Genomic DNA, 18387 nt, shown 5'->3' on the forward strand with positions numbered 1-18387 from the left:
ATGGAGCCCTTTGCTCAGCGTGTCCAATCCCATCCAGACATCACGGGCCTTCGATTCGGTGCTGATGAACATAAACTAAGCCTATACGCTGATGATATTATCCTAGCGCTACGGAACCCTGCTACTTCCCTGCGCTGCCTCTCGGCGGAGATCCGGGCTTTCAGGCCGCGGCCGGTTTTAAGGTCAACTTCACAAAATCAGAAATTCTGTAGTAGGGGATCTCTGTGTATAGTCATAATCTAGTGAATAGTCCCGCCCATGTGCGTGGACCCCGGCAATCAAAAATAATCTCTTAAGCTGTCAAAAAATTGCAGAACTGCAAAGGCAAATAATGCAGCCTATATCCACAAGCTACACTGTCCAGTACTTCAACTAGAAATTCCACCAAAAACACCACACATACAACACAGTCTGCTCAGTTTCCTCACAGAGAAACTTTCCTCTACCAGTCAAAGCCTCTGGAATGATAGAGAGGAAGGCATGGACAGACAAGCCCCATAGGCTGCCATTATGTGGCTTAAATAGGATACTGTGCCTTTAAGAAAACTTTCCAGAACTTCTCCCAGTATCCTAGAATGCACAGCAGGTCCCATTTACTTTCAGTTCTTTTTTACGACTCCTGCTAACAGGACCCTGGCATTGAGCTCTCCCTTTTTCAAGGGTTTATTGGATTTTTTGTGCACTTTGTGATTTAAAAGTGTTTCAGTTTTTGTCTTGGTGCTTTCCCTTCACTCCTGTGTGTTTGTTCAGGTGTTTTAGGGCTCTAAAATGCCTGCTCTTTTCGACAAATGCCCTGTCTGTGGGAGGAAGAAGGCCAAGACTGATCCACACGACGTCTGCATCATCAGCCTTCCTAAAGCATATGTCCCTGAAGAGTGTGACATCTGCAAGAACCTTTCTGCAAGAACTCTGAGGGAAAGGCTGAAGATTAGGCTTCAAGGCCTGGAGGACAGACGACTGCAGGCTGCAGGTGGGTCTGGGCAGACTGGGAAGGCTCCCTCTTCCTCTGCTGAGGCCTCTGGGGGGCTCCCCAGAGGCAGGAAGACCAGCAAACGGTCCCGGTCTCCGTCGACGTCGAGAGGGATGACGACGGTGTGTTCACCATCTCCCTGGGGCTCCGATGCGAGACGACGGGAAAGATAGACGTGGAAGGGCCGAGGCAGGCCTCCGTCGAAGTCCCAGTCGACGGCCTCTTCGTCGTTGGCGTCAGCATCGAGCCATTGACGTCGAAGAAGGCATGACAGTCGTCGGCGATTGCCGTCGAGGCAACACCGCCATTCACCGTCGAGAAGACGATCGGCATCGAAACGACGATCGGCGTCGAGGGGATCCTCGACGTCTAGGTCCTCGAAGGAGCGGTCGGTGTCTAGGAAGAGCCGACGTTCGTCGTCGAGGTCTGAACGTTCGACGTCGCGGAGGCGACGCTCGGCGTCGAGGAAGAAGCGTTCGACGTCGCGGAGGCGGCGATCGACGCCGGAGTCGCGGAGGTGACATCCGACGCCGGAGACACGACGCTCTGCGTCGAGGTGGGAGAGGTCAGCGTCTAGGAGTTGTTCCAACTCTCCTAAGAGGCGCAGAAGGAGTTCTGGCGCCAGAAGTCACGCTGGTTCTGGTAGAGGGCGCCGGAGAAGGCGGTCATCTGCTGGAGGGGCTGGTTCACAGTCCCCTCCCCCGAAGAAGTCACCGGGCTTGGTGGTTTATACACCACCTCGGCCAAGGGCCCCTCCTCCCCCTGTTCCTAAGTAAGATCCTCCCATCAAACCTCCACTTCCGCCACCACCTCCCTCAGGACAACCACCACCACCTCCGCCTCATGGGCCCATCCCTCGGTCGGAAATGCCCGTTCCTCCGCCAAGGTCGACGTCACTGCCTCCCCTTCCAACACCACCTAAGGGGACGCCAAAACCGAAACCTCAGGATAAGCCACGGAGAACACCTCCACGGAAACCTTTGGAACGTCCACGGACTGGGAGGTCACGTTCTCGTTCCAGGAGGAGGGAACGATCACGCAATAGGTCATCCACGAGATCGAGACGGCGCCACAGGAGGCACAGGTCTCGTTCCCCGACGAGGTCATCAGAGACCAGGGACTACTCCCCGACTCTGTCGGAGTCACCAGAGACGAGAGTATCACCGGTGGACGATCTGGTGTCCTTTCACGACGTCCTGTTAAGGGGTGCAGCTAAGTTGGGCATCTCGTTGACGGTGCCCACTCCCAAGACGTCGGTAATTTTCGAGACGCTGCACCAAAAACATCTGTCTCGACCATTACTGCCACTGGTGCCGGACCTGGAGGATCCGGCCATGGACCTGTTTCTCACCCCGGCGGTGACTAAGGCAGCCCCCTCGAGACTGCAGAAAAGGTACCGGGCTCCCGATTCGGATCCGGCCTTTTTAAGAGTGGAACCCCCTCCTGACTGTGTGATAGTGACGGGGGCCTGTAAACAACATGCCACCACTCCGTCTTCCACGGTCCCACCAGATAAAGAATCTAGGTGGATGGATTCTGCTGGGAGGAAGGTTTGTGGAACGTCGGCTACATCTATGAAGGCGGCGAGCGCGACGGCCCTGTTGGGGCTCTACGACCGCGCACTCTGGGAATCCCTCCAGCAGTTTGCGGAACACCTGCCTCGCGACAAAAGGGAATATTTCCAGGAGGTGTTAAATGAGGGGATGTTGGTGGCGAATCAGGTCATCAGTGCTGCGGCCGATTCTTCCCTCCTGGCGGCGCATGGCTTCTGCCATGGGGTTAACCAGAGACGACACGCTTGGCTCCGCCTCACGTCGTTAAAACATGACGCCCAACAGAGGGTTGCCAATTTGCCATTCTCTGGCGAAACTCTGTTCGGGAAACATGCGGATGACGAAATGGCTCGCATGAAGGCTGAGGCTGAGACGCTCACGGCTGTGGGCCTGGAGAAGCCCAAAGAGACTAAGAAGTCCTACCGACCGTTCTAGAGGCGGTTCGGCAAACAGGGCAGAGGGCGTAGCCAACCTTCGGGACAGCAGCAACAACAACCGCAGTTCCGAAGGCCATTCCAGAAGCGTCAGAAAGGCAGGAAAGCCAACAGTCGGCAACAGCGACCAAAGGCCCGGCCGGGTCTAGGCCCTGAGCGCTTACTTCCCCTACATCCGTTACCCGCTCCTGTGGGGGGAAGCGTTCAATTTTTTCTGGCGGAGTGGAGAAAAATTACTCAGGACAAGTGGGTGCTGAATATTGCTAGCAATGGATACAGTCTTCGATTCACCAGCCCGCCTCCAGCAATTCCGCCGATCAGCTCGCAGTTTCAACTGCGCGAGCTTCAGGCGGAGGCAGATATCCTGTTAAGGAAAAGGGCGATAGAAGACGTTCCTCTGTCTCAGAGAGGAAGAGGTCTGTACTCCCGGTTCTTCCTCGTTCGCAAGAAGGACAAGAACGAGTTCAGGCCCATTCTAGACTTAAGGCAGGCAAACAAGTGGATTCACAGAGATAAGTTTTGCATGCTGTTGTTGCATCAGATCTATCCTCAGTTGCAACAGGGAGACTGGCTGTGTGCTATAGACCTACAGGATGCGTATTTCCATGTGCTCATTGCACACAAACACAGGAAGTTCCTGCGATTCCAAGTCAGCGCCAATCATTATCATTACACAGTACTCCCATTCGGACTGAAGTCTGCGCCGAGAACATTCTCGAAGTGCATGGCGGTGGTAGCAGCACACCTGAGGAAGAACAAGGTGTTAGTCTACCTGTACCTGGACGATTGGTTGATCAAGGCCTCCTCCTTCTCGGAAGCTCGAGCGCACTTCCAGAAGACGTGCGTTCTCTTGAACAAGCTGGGGTTGCACATCAACATGTCCAAGTCTGTCCCGACTCCGGTCCAATGCATACAGTACTTAGGAGCCTCCATCAATACGCTGTCAGCAAGCGTGTCTCCTTCGGAGGAGCGACGCTTATCACTCCTTCGGAAGGCTCAGGCTCTTATGACCACTCCATCTACAACAGTGAGGACAGTGTCTTCTCTACTGGGATCAATGGCCTCTTGTATCTTCCTAACGCCACACGCACGACTGCACATGACTGTTGCAAGAGTGCTTAGAGGACCAGTGGGATCAGAGGAAAGGTTCTTGGGACGACAAGATACGACTGTCTCTGCATGCTCTTCAGTCTCTGCAGTGGTGGTGTTCGGCGGAGAATCTCCTCAGAGGGGTTCCCTTCCACAAGGACATTCCCACGCAGACCATCGTGACGGATGCTTCCCTCCACGGCTGAGGGGCACACACCGGAGACTTACAGATTCAAGGAACGTGGTCCCCGACGGAGTCCATGTATCACATCAATTTCCTGGAACTCAGAGCTGTTCACTTGGCACTGAAGGCCTTTCATCCGTCCTTCCAGACCAACTCTCTGCTTGTACAGACGGACAATACGACCACGATGTATTACCTCAACAAGCAGGGGGGTTCGAGATCACGTACTCTGTCGCAGGAGGCGCAGACGATCTGGCACTGGCTCCTGGACAGAGGACTGACGATAACGGCTACCCATCTGCCAGGTGTGCAGAATGTTCAGGCGGACACACTGAGCAGACTGATTCAGGAAAACCACAAATGGGTCATAAACAACGAAGTACTAGGGGAAGTCTTCGCAAGGTGGGGGACTCCAGACGTAGATCTGTTCGCCACCTCCGAAAACAGCAAATGCTGAGACTTCGCCTCCAGGTACTACCAGCAGAGGACCCTGGGGAATGCGCTATGGATCGACTGGTCGAACAGCTTTCTGTACGCTTTTCCACCCATTCCCCTGATTCTGGAGGTACTCGTCAAATTGACCCGGTCCAGGGCGAGGATGATATTCATTGGCCCGAAATGGCCCAGGCAGTGGTGGTTCACGGACCTTCTTCACCGGTCTCTCCTTCCTCACATACGGCTGCCTTGCAGGCCGGACCTTCTCACGAAGTTCGGGGGGGTAGATTTTGAACCCCAACCTCTCGTCTTTGAGTTTGGCGGCATGGCTCCTGAGATAGTGCTATATGGCAATTTGAATCTACCTGAAGATTGCATGGACATACTGAAGGAGTCTGAGGCCTTCCACTCGGATTTCTTATGCTTACAAGTGGAAGAGGTTCTGTATCTGGTGCAAGTCCAAGAACTATGACCCGACGCCGTGCAAGGAAGATGTCATCCTTCCTTACCTTCTACATTTGGCGCAGTCTGGACTTAATGTTCACTCCATTAAGGTTCATCTCGCTGCATTGACTGCCTACAGGAAATGCCCTTCACAGACTTCCTTTTTCCAGATCCCTGTGATCAAAGATTTTCTGGAAGGCTTGAAGAAAGTATTCCCTTCTGTCCGGCTTCCTTCGCCTTTATGGGAATTGAATGTGGTGCTGTCCAGATTGATGAAGGAGCCTTTTGAACCTATTTGTTGCAGCACCTGTCCTGGAAGGCGGCGTTCCTCGTGGCCATTACATCGGCCCGCAGGGTGAGTGAAATTCAGGCGTTGTGTTGCCAAGAACCTTATACTGTATTTCATGCTGCTAAGGTTGTTATGCGTACTCACCCTAAATTTCTTCCCAAGGTTATTTCTGATTTTCATGTCAACCAGACCATAACTTTGCCTACATTTTTTCAGAATCCTTCATCTCCAGCGGAAAGGTCTCTACATTCCCTGGATGTTAGGAGGGTGTTGAAATTTTATCTGGATAAAACCAAAGATATTCGTAGGTCAGACCAATTGTTTATCAATTATGGATCAGTCAGGACGGGTCTTGCTACCTCTAAGCAGTCCATTTCTAGGTGGATTGTGTCCTGCATACAATTGTGTTACCAAAAAGCTAATAAGACCTTAGGAGGTAAGCCTCATGGCCTAAGGCTCATTCCACCAGGGGCAAAGCTGCCACGACAGCCTTGCTCCGTATTGTGCCGATTGCAGAAATCTGCAGGGCAGCCACTTGGAAGTCGGTTCAATACCTTTGCTAAGCATTACTGTCTGGACACTGATGCCAGGACAGACGCTCAGGTTGGACAGGCTTCGCTGCGAAATCTGTTCGCACAGTAGTGGTGTTAATTTTCTTCTCTCCACCGCCGCTTGGTGTGGGATGGGCTTGCCATTCTATTCGCAAGATTATGACTATATACAGAGATCCCCTACTACAGAAAGAGTAGTTTCTGTCCTGTAACTCCAGTTCTGTAGTAGGGGTATCTCTGTTATAGTCATAAGCGCCCTCCCGCCTCCCCGGTGGAGAAAGTTATTTATGCAAGGAATGCTACAGGTCTGGCGTGTTACGCCTTCAAAAAGAACTGAAAGTAAATGGGACCTGCTGTGCATTCTGGGATACTGGGAGACGTTCTGGAAAGTTCTCTTAAAGGCACAGTATCCTATTTAAGCCACATAATGGCAGCCTATGGGGCTTGTCTGTCCATGCCTTCCTCTCCATCATTCCAGAGGCTTTGACTGGTAGAGGCAAGTTTCTCTGAGAGGAAACTGGGCAGACTGTGTTGTATGTGTGGTGTTTTTGGTGAAATTTCTAGTTGAAGTACTGGACAGTGTAGCCTGTGGATATAGGCTGCATTATTTGTCTTTAAATTCTCTCTCAAGTGTCTTTGCAGTTCTGCAATTTTTTGACAGCTTAAGAGATTATTTTTGATTGCCGGGGTCCGCACACATGGGCAGGACTATTCACTAGATTATGACTTTCACAGAGATACCCCTACTGCAGAACTGGAGTTACAGGACAGAAACTACTCCTTCTTAATATTTCAATCCCGCTGGAGGAGGTCACTGACCTGCAGCGGGTTTTTGAGTTCCGATGGGCACCTTCAGAAATCGTGTACCTGGGCATCCGCCTTGCATCGACCATCCCCCGGACACTTTCCCTGAACTATACTAACCTAGTTGAACAAACCACCAAATCTATTGCTGCATGGTCGTGCCTTAACCTGTCATGGTTCGGGCAACGGCCACTACAACGAGGCCGTTTCAACGAAAACCTTAACCACGCATGCATTACAACGCATGCGTGGTTACAACGACAGCCTTTACCACGCATACGTTTACTACGAGGTACGTAGTAAAGGCATGTGTGGTAAAGGGTACAAATAAAAAAAGGGAGGTTGGGGGGGCCTTCCCCCCCACAAAAAAAACACTAACCATTAGACGAGATGTGCAGGCAATCGGCGTCGCAGAGGAAGAAACGGCCGTTTCTTTTTTCCTACATATGACGTCGCCACGAAAAAATACGTGGAGAAGGAGAAGCGTGAAAATAGTATTCTGTAGTAACGCATGCGTGGTAAAGGCATGCGTTACAACGGAGTTCGTTGTAAGAACATACAACCCATGGTTCGGCAGGCTAGCAGCCATCAAAATGACTCTTTTGCCCAGGATATTGTAAGTTTTTCAAATGCTGCCTCTTACCCCGCCGAGGGGGATATTGAAAAAACTCCAGGGCTTAGTGAACAGATTCTTCTGGGACAATAAGCGGCCACGTGCGCCCTTCGTGACGACCACACTCCCCAAGGCCGCGGGCGGCTTGGGTTTCCGTCATCTTGTGGCCTACTTTCAGGCTGCTTGTCTACGCTTCGTGGTCGAATGGAATAGGCCGGAATCGAGTAAGCATTGGCTATTCATGGAACAGACAGTGGCAGGTTGCAACATTTGGCGGGAGCTCTGGTTGCCTCGCAAGGATAGGGCGTGGGGACTATACTCCTCGCCAGTGACATCACCAACACTTATGACTTGGGATCACCTGGCAACTCGTAAAGGGTAGACTACCTTCCCCTCACCCATGACACCGATAGTGGACAACCCCGCCTTCCCTCTTGGCCTTGCTTCTCCGGTCTTTCATCGCTGGCGAGAGAAAGACTGTAAGAGTGTGGGCATGCTTTTTGACCTAGAGGGGCTTGTCCCCTTCGCGGAGCTTCGGGCTGAGCATTCCCTAACTGATGTATCAGATGGCTTTGCCTATGCGCAAGTAACTCACTGGGTGTCCAGTCCGGCCAATATGGCTCTGTCGCGCTCCCTCATGACATTCGAGCAATGGCTCATGCGTAAAAAGAACGATCGGAGCCTCATCTCTGAAATATATGCCATGATTCTAAGCGACTCGCAGAAGGAGTGGGAACAGGTATTTTACTGCGCACAACACACGACAATCAACACAGCGTGTTCGGAGTCGGCCTACAAGCTTGCGACTTACTGGTACTACACACCATCTCGCGTTGCATCTTGGGATAAGGCTAAGTCTAGTCTTTGCTGGAGGGGATGCGGCATGCCGGGCACTCTTCTGCACTTATGGCACTGCCCTAAACTGGAACGATATTGGAAAACGGTTCTTGATGAACTAGCTGCGGCGTTCCGGATCACACTACCCAGACTACCCGAGCATACATTGCTAGGCCTCCCGCACCCGGCTTGCTACCCTCTTCGCACTCCACTAGGGCGACAAATAGCACTGGGTTTGCTGACTGAGCGCCAGGTCCTGCTAGCGCGCTGGGGCTCCCCAGACGTCCCAGATATACGTGATTGGTTGATGCGTCTGTGGCATGTCCTGGCGATGGAACGGCTTACCTTGAATGTAGATGGTAGAGGGTCTGAGTATGCCACTCTGTGGGCTCCGTTCTTGAGTCTTTTATCTAAAGAATTCAGAGAAATTACGTGCCCAAAGTATTTGCAGGTCCTACAGCTTATTCCTTTGGACCCAAGGGGTGCTGTCCCAGGGACCTGAATTCCTGGTTTCTGGGTTGGGTCTGGATGGGTTGGAACGGTGTGAGTGAGATACGGGCGTGGGCTGATGGTAGATGCGGAGAAGGAAGGGGGGATGGGGGGTCGTGGGGGGGTTTCCTAGGGGAGGAGGGTGGGAGGGTGGGAGAGGGGGCGGGGGTTTGTTCTTGGTTTTTCTTTCTTTGTTTTGGCCGATGTTCTTACTTTTGAAAACTGCGGACTTGGCTATGCCGGTGGGGACTGTTCATGGACTTTACTGTGCAGGACCGCTCTCCGGGCTGTAGGTCCGAATGCTGTGTTTAATTATTGCCTGTTTACGCCCTGCCGGCGACTCGATGTAGGCAGCTGGGCTGTGTATGGAATTTGAAGCACAATAAAACGTTTGATTCTAGAAAATTGGACTTCTTCAGGGCAGTAAATGTGTCTAACGCCAATATCAATTAAAAATAAATCGCATCAGAGTCTCCGGAGCAGTTCCAAATTGTATGCCGAAGTGAAGCTTCTGCAAAGGACTGTGTTAGTTGGAGTACTTCAGCAGTGTAGGTTTTGAGGTGGATGGTGCCTTTTTTATGCAAACAAATGGCTTCTCTAAAAAAATGTGTCTCCTAAAGATGAACTTCTACTAAAAGCGTAATTGTTGTTTTTCTATTTTGTTGTTAAAATGAATTGCAAGTTTTATTATCATCAGAGTTGACCATGAAGGAAAGAGTTGTTTTTATTTGATCTGGTGAATAGCGCAAAATGTTTGCGCAGTTGGTGACCAATATATAGTACTCTTCTTACTACTAAACCTTTTCTTGGGTTTCTTTTTCTTTTCTTTTGACAGACCACAGTACTATAAACTGATTGATGAATGCGTGTCCCAGATCATTCTACACAAAAATGGTGCTGACCCAGACTTTAAATGCAAGCGTCTAGATATCAATATTGAAGGCTTGATTGGTAAGTGCATTACTAACTTCTATATTTATCCTGTACTTTTTCTGTCCGTAGTACCTTAAGGATGTTGGCTAATAATATCCTCCCATCTCCATCTTGCATGGCTCCTTGTGTATCCTGAACCCTACTTGTATGTATTATAAATAAGCAATTTGTTTGCATTTGCATGCTGTCTTGTACAGTGGTAGTCCCTCTACCTCCTGAGGCCCATTTTCTATATTTAGTTGTGGCTCTATTCGCCTGTTAACATGTGATGAAGCGATATTGGCAGATGATGCAAAGTCTCTCAATCTGTTATGGAAAGGGCAAACAAATTTGCAAATCTGAGTACCTGTACTGTATCTCAGTTAAAGGTGTCCAGAAGCTTTACAGAAATATACCTTCAGATAAAAACCAATATGAATATAGAAACAATAACAGACCCTCCTGCTTAGGCTTGAATCTCTTCTCCATTCCTAAATGTTAACATTTCTAAAGCAGAAATAGATTATCACCTCCTTTCCTCACATTTACTTCCATTCTGTCCCTATTGCATTCCCAGAGAGCTTCCCCCTTATTAATGTCTGTAAATTGCGTATTACATTTGATTCATGGTTCTCCATCTCCTGTTGGATTTCCTCGTCACATTCACTAGCTGATTTTAGCTATGAAACATCTATTTAATGTTCTGCCTTTCCATACTAAAAATAAAAATGTCTTACTATTTTCTTATCATGCTTAACGTCTTATTTTTTGTTTCCCTGCCGCAGTCATGCTTAATATATATTTATTTTCCATCCCCTTCCCACTACACAAGGCTTTTCTCCATTTTCCTCTCTTTTTTGGCTTCCCTTTAAGTCGATTTTTTTTGTTTTCTCTGCATAACATGTAAATGTATTCTTTGACTTGCTTACCCTATCTACATTCGCTAGTTATGCTTTTGGACCTCTTAAATTCCGGTCTGCTTCTGAACTTGAAAGCCGATGCCTGCCATTGAAACACTCAATTTCCTATGTGCTCAGTCTTATTTCTACACTTTTCCCTTCTAAGAGAGAACATCTTATGTTTTTCTGTTTGATGCATCTTTCCACAGATTCCTCACCATATTAATTCTCCTTCAAAGTTTCAGACTTGTTCCTGAAAACTTGATCCCCAGCAGTAACTCCCCAGCATCCCTATGCGGTGCCACTTGACTGAAGCCATGACTCTGCTTCTGGATGTGACGTCGCCACCATATATTAGGCGTCTACCTGCACATCCAATGTAAATTCTTGTTTTTCTGTGCCTCATAGATAAAGCATTGGAACAACCTCTTTTGTCTATTACACTCACATGTCTCTGCTCTGGATAGTAACTAGCCGAGATATCTTCACAAAGGGCCTGAGGTTTAAGCCTTGCAGATGGTGTTACAAGATGTCCCCTTCGGAGCCCATGACAACCATATGTAGTGCCTGGAGTGGGGGGGGGGGGGTAGAGGGGGAGGTATGGCTCCATGGCCTGCTGCTCTTTTGCCTCAATGCATGTTAATGCTATTAGACATGCCATTTCTTTTTTTACTTTTTACTAAATCCTGCAGGGAGACCGCAAGTGGACTCCCTCCTGAAGGTTTACCTTCCAGAGAATGTTATACTAAGAGCTCTACCCATAAAAAGCATAAAAAGTGCCATAGGAAAGAGGCGTATAGTCATCTTCCTCGAATAAGCAGCCCAGTTTTCAGAAAAGTCTTGATCCCAGAATTTGTACTCTTCCTTGTCGTTAGGTGAAAATGTTCTGACCTGTTAAGTAATCACCTGGATGCATCAAAACAAATCCAAAATTATGGCCTTGTATCCTCACACACACACTTGCTCGGTTGATGGGCATGGCTGTGAAGCTGTATTGGCATGCTTGGATGCTTTCCACTGGATTTTCAGGCGATCTGCAGGCTTCGCTCATGGATATGCCATTGGATGGTGAGCGGCTGTTAAGTGAGAAGATGAGCATTTTCTTGGAACACTTCAAGAACCAGCAGGGCTGTGGCTGGTACCCTGAGCCTTGCCTCTCCTGCACAGCCATTCCACCAAGAGTATCAGAACTTCACTGCAGCCATTGAGTTTTCTTGTATTCCCGTACTTGCTAAAAGCATCTTCCGCTACTTACTCTTCTTCTTGATGTGGTTTTTACCATCAACGTCCATAAGTCTCAGCTCACTACTACATAAATGTCGACCGTATTGGGGGTGGAGAAAGGCACAAGCCTTATGAAGGCTGTTCCTCCATCTCACAGGATCATGGATATTTGTGCGAGGATTCAGATGTGATAGACTCATGGTTGCCTCCCTGTCCTGCTGTTTTTGCAGCGGGTACGCCTCATAGCCTTGTGCATCCCATTTGTGCCTCATGGCAGTAGAGAACCCTCCCTCCTTGGAGCCTGAAAAGGCATTTGCTACAATATCATGGATGTGGGGATCTCCAGTCCGTGCATCAGGATCTGCTTTGCTAAATGGAGCCCTTCAACCTTCTTAGGGTTCTCCCTGTTAGTCCTCCTAAGATTCAAGCTACCATAGTTATGGATGAGAGTACTTATTAAGGTGACATAATGACACGGAGTCTTTGGTCTGTGTGAGAGCAGCATCTGTACATAAATGTTCTTGAGCTGTGGCCTGTCCATCATGCACTGAAGACCATCTTCTCTTTCCTTTCAGTAGTAAGGCCCAGGTTTTATCATCAACATTGTTGTGTAGGGTCATGCATGCTATGATGGCATGCGAATCTCCAGTGAACGTGGGTGCAGCGACGGGGAGTCTGTTAGCAACCTATCTCGCATGCTTCCTCAGTGTGAGAGTAGATGCCTTCTTTTGTCATTTGAAGGGCCAAAAAGAGGTAACACCCCCCCCGAAATGACTTAGGCGATCACTTTAGATTGGTGTTTTCATGCCTGTATCGCTTTGCCATCTCCCAGAAAAGGAATTGTTTTAAGTTTTGTGCCATGCACTTCCTTCAGGACAGTCCCCTGGGGTAGCCTTCAGGTTAAATTGGTCTCGGGCGTGGTGTACGAATTTCAGCAGACCCTGCTTCTTTCCAAAGTTTTGCAAAAAGTGCTAGAAGGATCACCTACAGCTGATTTTGATTGCTCTAGACTGGCCAAAGAGGAATCTGGTATGTCCATCTTTTGGCACTCAGCATTTGACCTCCTCTTTCTCTGTCGCCCAAAGCAGACTTACTCTTGCAGCTGGATGACCAGGTCCTACACCCCATTGCCCTAACTCTGTGGAAATTTTAGAAGTGCTGGCTAGAATCCTTTTGCCTTCCTGAAAAAGACGTCATCTTTGTGACCAGGAAGCCTGCCACCAAACCAATCTTTTAAGGCCACTGGGGCACATTTGTTCTTTGGTGTGAGTCATAAGGTGTTATCCTTTTATATCTTACCTGTCTGACTTCTTTAGGTTTGCATTGTTCCATGTGAAAGAGTTGTGACACAGCAAAAATTAAAGGCTACATAACAGGTCTGTCTGCAAAGAAATTTCTTTTTTTTAAAGTGCTGCTAGTGCACATTTTCTGAATGGTTATATTTACCTGTTCCCTCCTTCTCAATGGGATTTAAGCCTTGTTTGACTTTCTTGGTGGTCATCTCAATTTGAGCTTATATAGTCGCCCGATTCAACGACTTACTGTTTAATTTAAAAACATTTCCCTTGGTATGATTACTTCTGCTCACAGGGTTGAAGAAATGCAGCTTCGTTCGGTCTGTGTGCACTACACAGTTTTCTATCCATATAATTTGGGACTTGGCACATTTCCATCCTTCATACACATAAACGATTCGGCATTTTATATGGGCCACTCTAGTATCCTTCCACCTTTCTTCCCTCCTTGGCATACAGAAAAAGAGGAGAAACGTCTGCATAAGTTGGATCCTGGTCTGTGGTGTCCTACTTCATCTAACAAAAGCATCAGAACATGGCTAATGACTAGGGCTTTGTGGGCTGTGCTGAAGCGAAAAAAGGCAAGATCACGACCAAGCACACTATTTTGCATAGTGTTCACCTGTGTATCAAGATATATGCACTGTCCACAAAAGATCCTCTGGAGGGCATTTCTGTTAATTTCTTCAGGACCATGACTGCTTCCGGGTCTATTTTCAGAGGCATCCCAGTTGCTGAAATGTTCCTGTGAGGTATGTTGTCGTGTCGTCCTTGCATAATTGTGCAAATCACTATTGCATCACATATGAAGTGATGCTTTGGTACTTATTGTTAGGGTGGGGACATGCAGGGAGATGTATACATTAGAAGGAAATGTTTAATACCTTTATTAACCATATTTCTGGTGGATATAATCTTTCCAATGATTACTCGCCCCTCATTTTCCCTGTTGACCTTGGCCTACAGTTAGTAAGATCCCAAGGTATGCAGTTGAGGCATGCTACATTTCTGGTTGTTGTGGTTCTCAGTTCCTTTCTGCATATCTTGATGGGGCACTGAATAAAAGCCTGCCCCAGACTTCAGTTTGCAGGTTAGCACATAATATACTCCATTGATTTCACAGAAATGAGTGAACGTCTCTGCGATCTCAACCTGACACAACACATCCACACTGAGACTCACCAGAAGGGCCATAGCCTTGACCAAATCTGGTCTCTGAACTTGTCACTATCCTCAATAGACATAAAACCTTGCTGTTGGTCTGATCACCACAGCATAAGTTTCTCCTTCCAGTTAGACAAGACTACCCATTTCAAGTTACAAACCAGCAAAACCATTAGGAAATGGACCTCTATGGACATGCCAGCTTTTCTTAACTTTTTGGGTGACTCCCTTCCCCTTGACAGCACTAATGTGGAGGAGGCCGATAGTCGGTTCAATGAATGGCTTACTGCAGCGATTAACATCTATGCTCCTCCTACGCGTCTTTGCAGCTCTAGGAGTCCGGACGCACATAAATGGTTTACACCTGAGCTAAAGAAACTTAAACTGGAAGTGAGGCAAAAGGAAAGAACATGGCGCTCCCAGTACTGCCCTCTGGCCAGGGCCACATACTGCTTAGCTAGGAAGACATACCAAAAAACTCTACAAAACCATAAAATTACCTATTACTCATCCAAAATCCTAAACTCCACCAATAAGTCAAAAGAAATTTTCAGGATAGTGAACGACCTTTGCAATGATGATAGAACTTCCCCTCCGGTAGTTCCCACACAAGCGCTATGCAATTCCCTGAATGACTTTTTCCGCGATAAGATTTTATTGATTAAACAGAACATCTCCACACTTCCAGCTTGCGCCCCAGTGGATGACATCTATTTTAATCCCTCAACTTTACATTCTTTTCCCCTTATTGACCTGAAAACTTTCTTGGAACTACTGTCTAGAATCAAATCTGGCTCCCCTATGGATGTCTGCCCCCCCCAAATCATGAAAGAAATCGGTCGAGCCATGCCCAACAGCATGATACCCTTGCTCAACGACTCTCTCACTTCAGGGATAGTGCCTAGTAGCTTTAAGCAGGCCTTACTGATTCCCCTCACCAAGAAACCTGGTATTGACCCGCTGGACCTCACGAACTACCGGCCCATATCCTTGCTGCCCTTCCTATCCAAAATGTTGGAGGCGCATGTCACCAACTGCCTCTCTAATTTCGTGGAGGAATCGGACTATCTCCAACCCAACCAAGCAGGATTCCGGCCTGGTCACTCCACTGAGGCAGTAATATTGGCCGTCCAGAACACCTTGAGGTCCAACGCTGACAAAAACCTTCATCAAGCCCTAGTACTTCTTGACTTGTCCGCCGCATTCGACACGGTTGACTATTCCATCCTGGTCAACCGTGTCGAACAGGCGGGTCTCAGAGACTCTGCCCTAGCCTGGTTGAAATCGTTCATTTTTGAACGTACTCAGTCTGTCCGCTTAGGCTCCTTTTCTGCTGCCAAAGTCAAGTCTTTCTGTGGGGTGCCCCAAGGCTCTTCGTTATCTCCCCTATTGTTTAACTTGTACATGTGGCCCCTTCTTTTTGCCCTGAGAAAGCACAAAGTCACTGTATACAACTATGCAGATGACTTGCAGCTAGTTTTCGTTCTTAATTCCCCAAATGCTGTGGAGGACTTCCAAGCCACTATGACTCTAATCCAGAGTTGGATGTCCTCAAATCACCTTAAATTAAACCCAGGGAAAACTGAGTTGATCCTGCCCGGCAAGAGCGAAATCAGTTGGAGCCCTAACTTCTGGCCTGCTGATATGGGCCTTCCCCCTAAGAAATCTCTGACTGTAAAAAGTCTGGGGATAACCATCAATGAGGACCTCTCGCTAAAATCCCAAATTGGAACCGTGGTTTCCTCTGGATTTTTCCAATTGAGGAAAATTAGGAAAATCGCCCATTTCCTCACTCCCTCCGCCTTAATTCAGGTGGTCATGGCCCTAGTCCTCTCCCACATCGACTTCTCAAACAGCCTATACCTTGGCCTACCCGTAGGACAACTTAGAAGACTGCAGTACTTGCAGAATCAGGCCGCCAGGCTGATCTGCAATGTACCCAAATGGGAATCGATCAAATCAGGCCTAGAGACCCTGCACTGGCTACCCGTGGCCCAAAGAGCCGAATTCAAAGCCGGGTGCATCATCTTCAAGGCTCTGCAAGGCAAGGGACCTCTATTCATCAGGCAGCTGATTGGAAGATACGTTCCCTCACGCAACCTGAGATCAGCCCACAAAGACCTACTTGAAGTACCTCGCTTTAAGAAAAAACGACAAGGTGGCAGCAGCTTCCATTTCTTAGCAGCTACCCTATGGAATTCTCTGCCACTAGCCCTCAGACAGAGTAAGGACCTCCTTGCCTTTAGAAAGGCATTTAAGACTCACCTCTTCACACAGGCTTACTTGAAATAATGCTCCCTGCAGACTCATCCTTTGTTATGTTTTTTATCTTTCCAGCGCCAAGAAGCCTCCGGGCGTATGTGCGCTTTATAAATTTTTAATAACATAACATAACAGAAGATGGATAATGGTGGGAACATTGTTGTGCCACCTTGTGGTGCTAGTGAAAAAGTTTTCCTGGACAGTCTGAACCTGGAAGGAGTTTTTAAGAGGTGAGGTGTCAGAAAAAAGATTATGTACCCATCAGAAATGGTGTTTAGCAGGCAAGTAGCTTTTAGTTCCTGCTCTGCTGTGATCATAATTTTGTTTTTCACTGGTAAATTACATTTCATTTTCTTAGTACTGTTGCTACCTTGCCTTTTCAGTACTTTGTAAGTACTTTTTAAATTCAATAAACTGAAAACAAAGAGCTGATTTTTAAATACCACCTATTTATTTAACTCCTCTTCCTTTTACTCATGAGTACATATACTTGTTTTGATTTTTCTTCTGAAGTATTTTTTACTTGACCACGGGAATTGAAAATCCGGATATAAGCTTCAGTCAGTGTGTTCTTCCAGAGTTGCACACTCCAGATACACAAAACACAATAAAGATAAAAACAGGTGCAAGAACTGGCACAGTTAAAGCAAACAATGTACTGGGAGTGAACTAAAAGTAGTATGAAACCTTATGTTTACTACTCTGAACTTACATGGTCTTCAAAACCCTCCACAAAAGAGGTTGTAATGTAGTGTATCCAGTACCAGAAGTTGGACCTCATCCATTTTCATCTCTTAAAGTTAAAGACTCACCTCCTGAGAAGATGCTAACCTCTAATACCAGTGTTCTATTATGGTTATCTTCGTTACATAACTAAACGCTGTACCAGCCCAGATACAGGGCCCTGGAACTCTTACAAAAAAACTCATCAAACACATCAAAGACAATGTGTATTTAATGGTCACATTTCCTTGTCATTTTATGTCTTTTAGCACAAAAATAATTAAACTAATAAAAATGATAAAATGAAAAATAAGTTTAAAGAGCATACAGCAGTATTACTGTCCTGTTCTATTTTTCATTATTCTTTCTTCAAAAGATCAAACAATGAGAGCAAACATTCCCAGGGCCTATCTGGGACCTCCAAAATGCAATTTTTTGTATCTGGACACCCCTCAGTTAATTCTTTACTTATTTTCAAAACTATGCTTTAATTCATGGGGTTCCACTAAGGGGGAAAGGAGGGTTGTTGATGAATTTAATAAAGAAATTCATGGTACAGAACTGGTGATACAGGTAAGGAATAGTTCCTTCTTCATCATGACATCGTAAAATATATGGAAGCAGTGACCAGCCTAGCAAACCTTAACCCTTCATAATGGTTGGCAGTAAGGAATGGTAATAAGGGAGGCATATCAATAATCGTTTAACTTTTTTCCCTTTTCAAATAATTGCGCAATATTCTTTTTTTTTTCTTCTTTTTATTGAAAATTATAAACAAACGAGGCAATAAGGAACATTTACCAAGTCAAGCAAGGGAGGCACAAGGTATACAGAATCATATGCAATCGGTAATGGGATGAGGGGTAGACGGGGAGACATAAGTCAGTGCGTTTTTATGATGCTACATCTATAGGAACGTGGGGAGAAGGGGAGAAGGATACATCGGTGTTAGTTGTAACAGAGGGGGTGCAAATGTCACCAAGGTAACTGTTCCATGGATCCCATATCTTGTTCCACTTCCGTGGTCTCCCCCATGCCACAAACCGTTTTCTCCCTAAACATCGCCCAATCCATATTCTCCCTTCATGCTTCGACCGTAGGTGGCCGCTGGGACCCCCACAGCTGCGCAATGTCTCTTTTAGCGATCATATTTCCAAGGGTCACCCACTGAATCTGCGCCGCATTGCAATCTGTTGGCTCCTACACATTCAACAAA

General features: G+C 47.4%; 1 protein-coding gene across 1 annotated transcript in view; it reads left to right on the forward strand.

Annotated features, from left to right (window-relative positions):
* Positions 1-18387, forward strand: part of DIAPH1 (diaphanous related formin 1) — a 1314985-nt gene that overhangs the window by 694249 nt on the left and 602349 nt on the right. The window contains exon 13 of the mRNA XM_086931364.1: positions 9528-9643. Within this exon, the coding sequence (XP_086787490.1) occupies positions 9528-9643 (116 nt within the window). The remainder of the gene's footprint in view (positions 1-9527; positions 9644-18387) is intronic.

This window comes from Lissotriton vulgaris, chromosome 7, assembly GCF_964263255.1.
Source record: "Lissotriton vulgaris chromosome 7, aLisVul1.2, whole genome shotgun sequence".
NCBI classification, from domain to species: Eukaryota; Metazoa; Chordata; class Amphibia; order Caudata; family Salamandridae; genus Lissotriton; species Lissotriton vulgaris.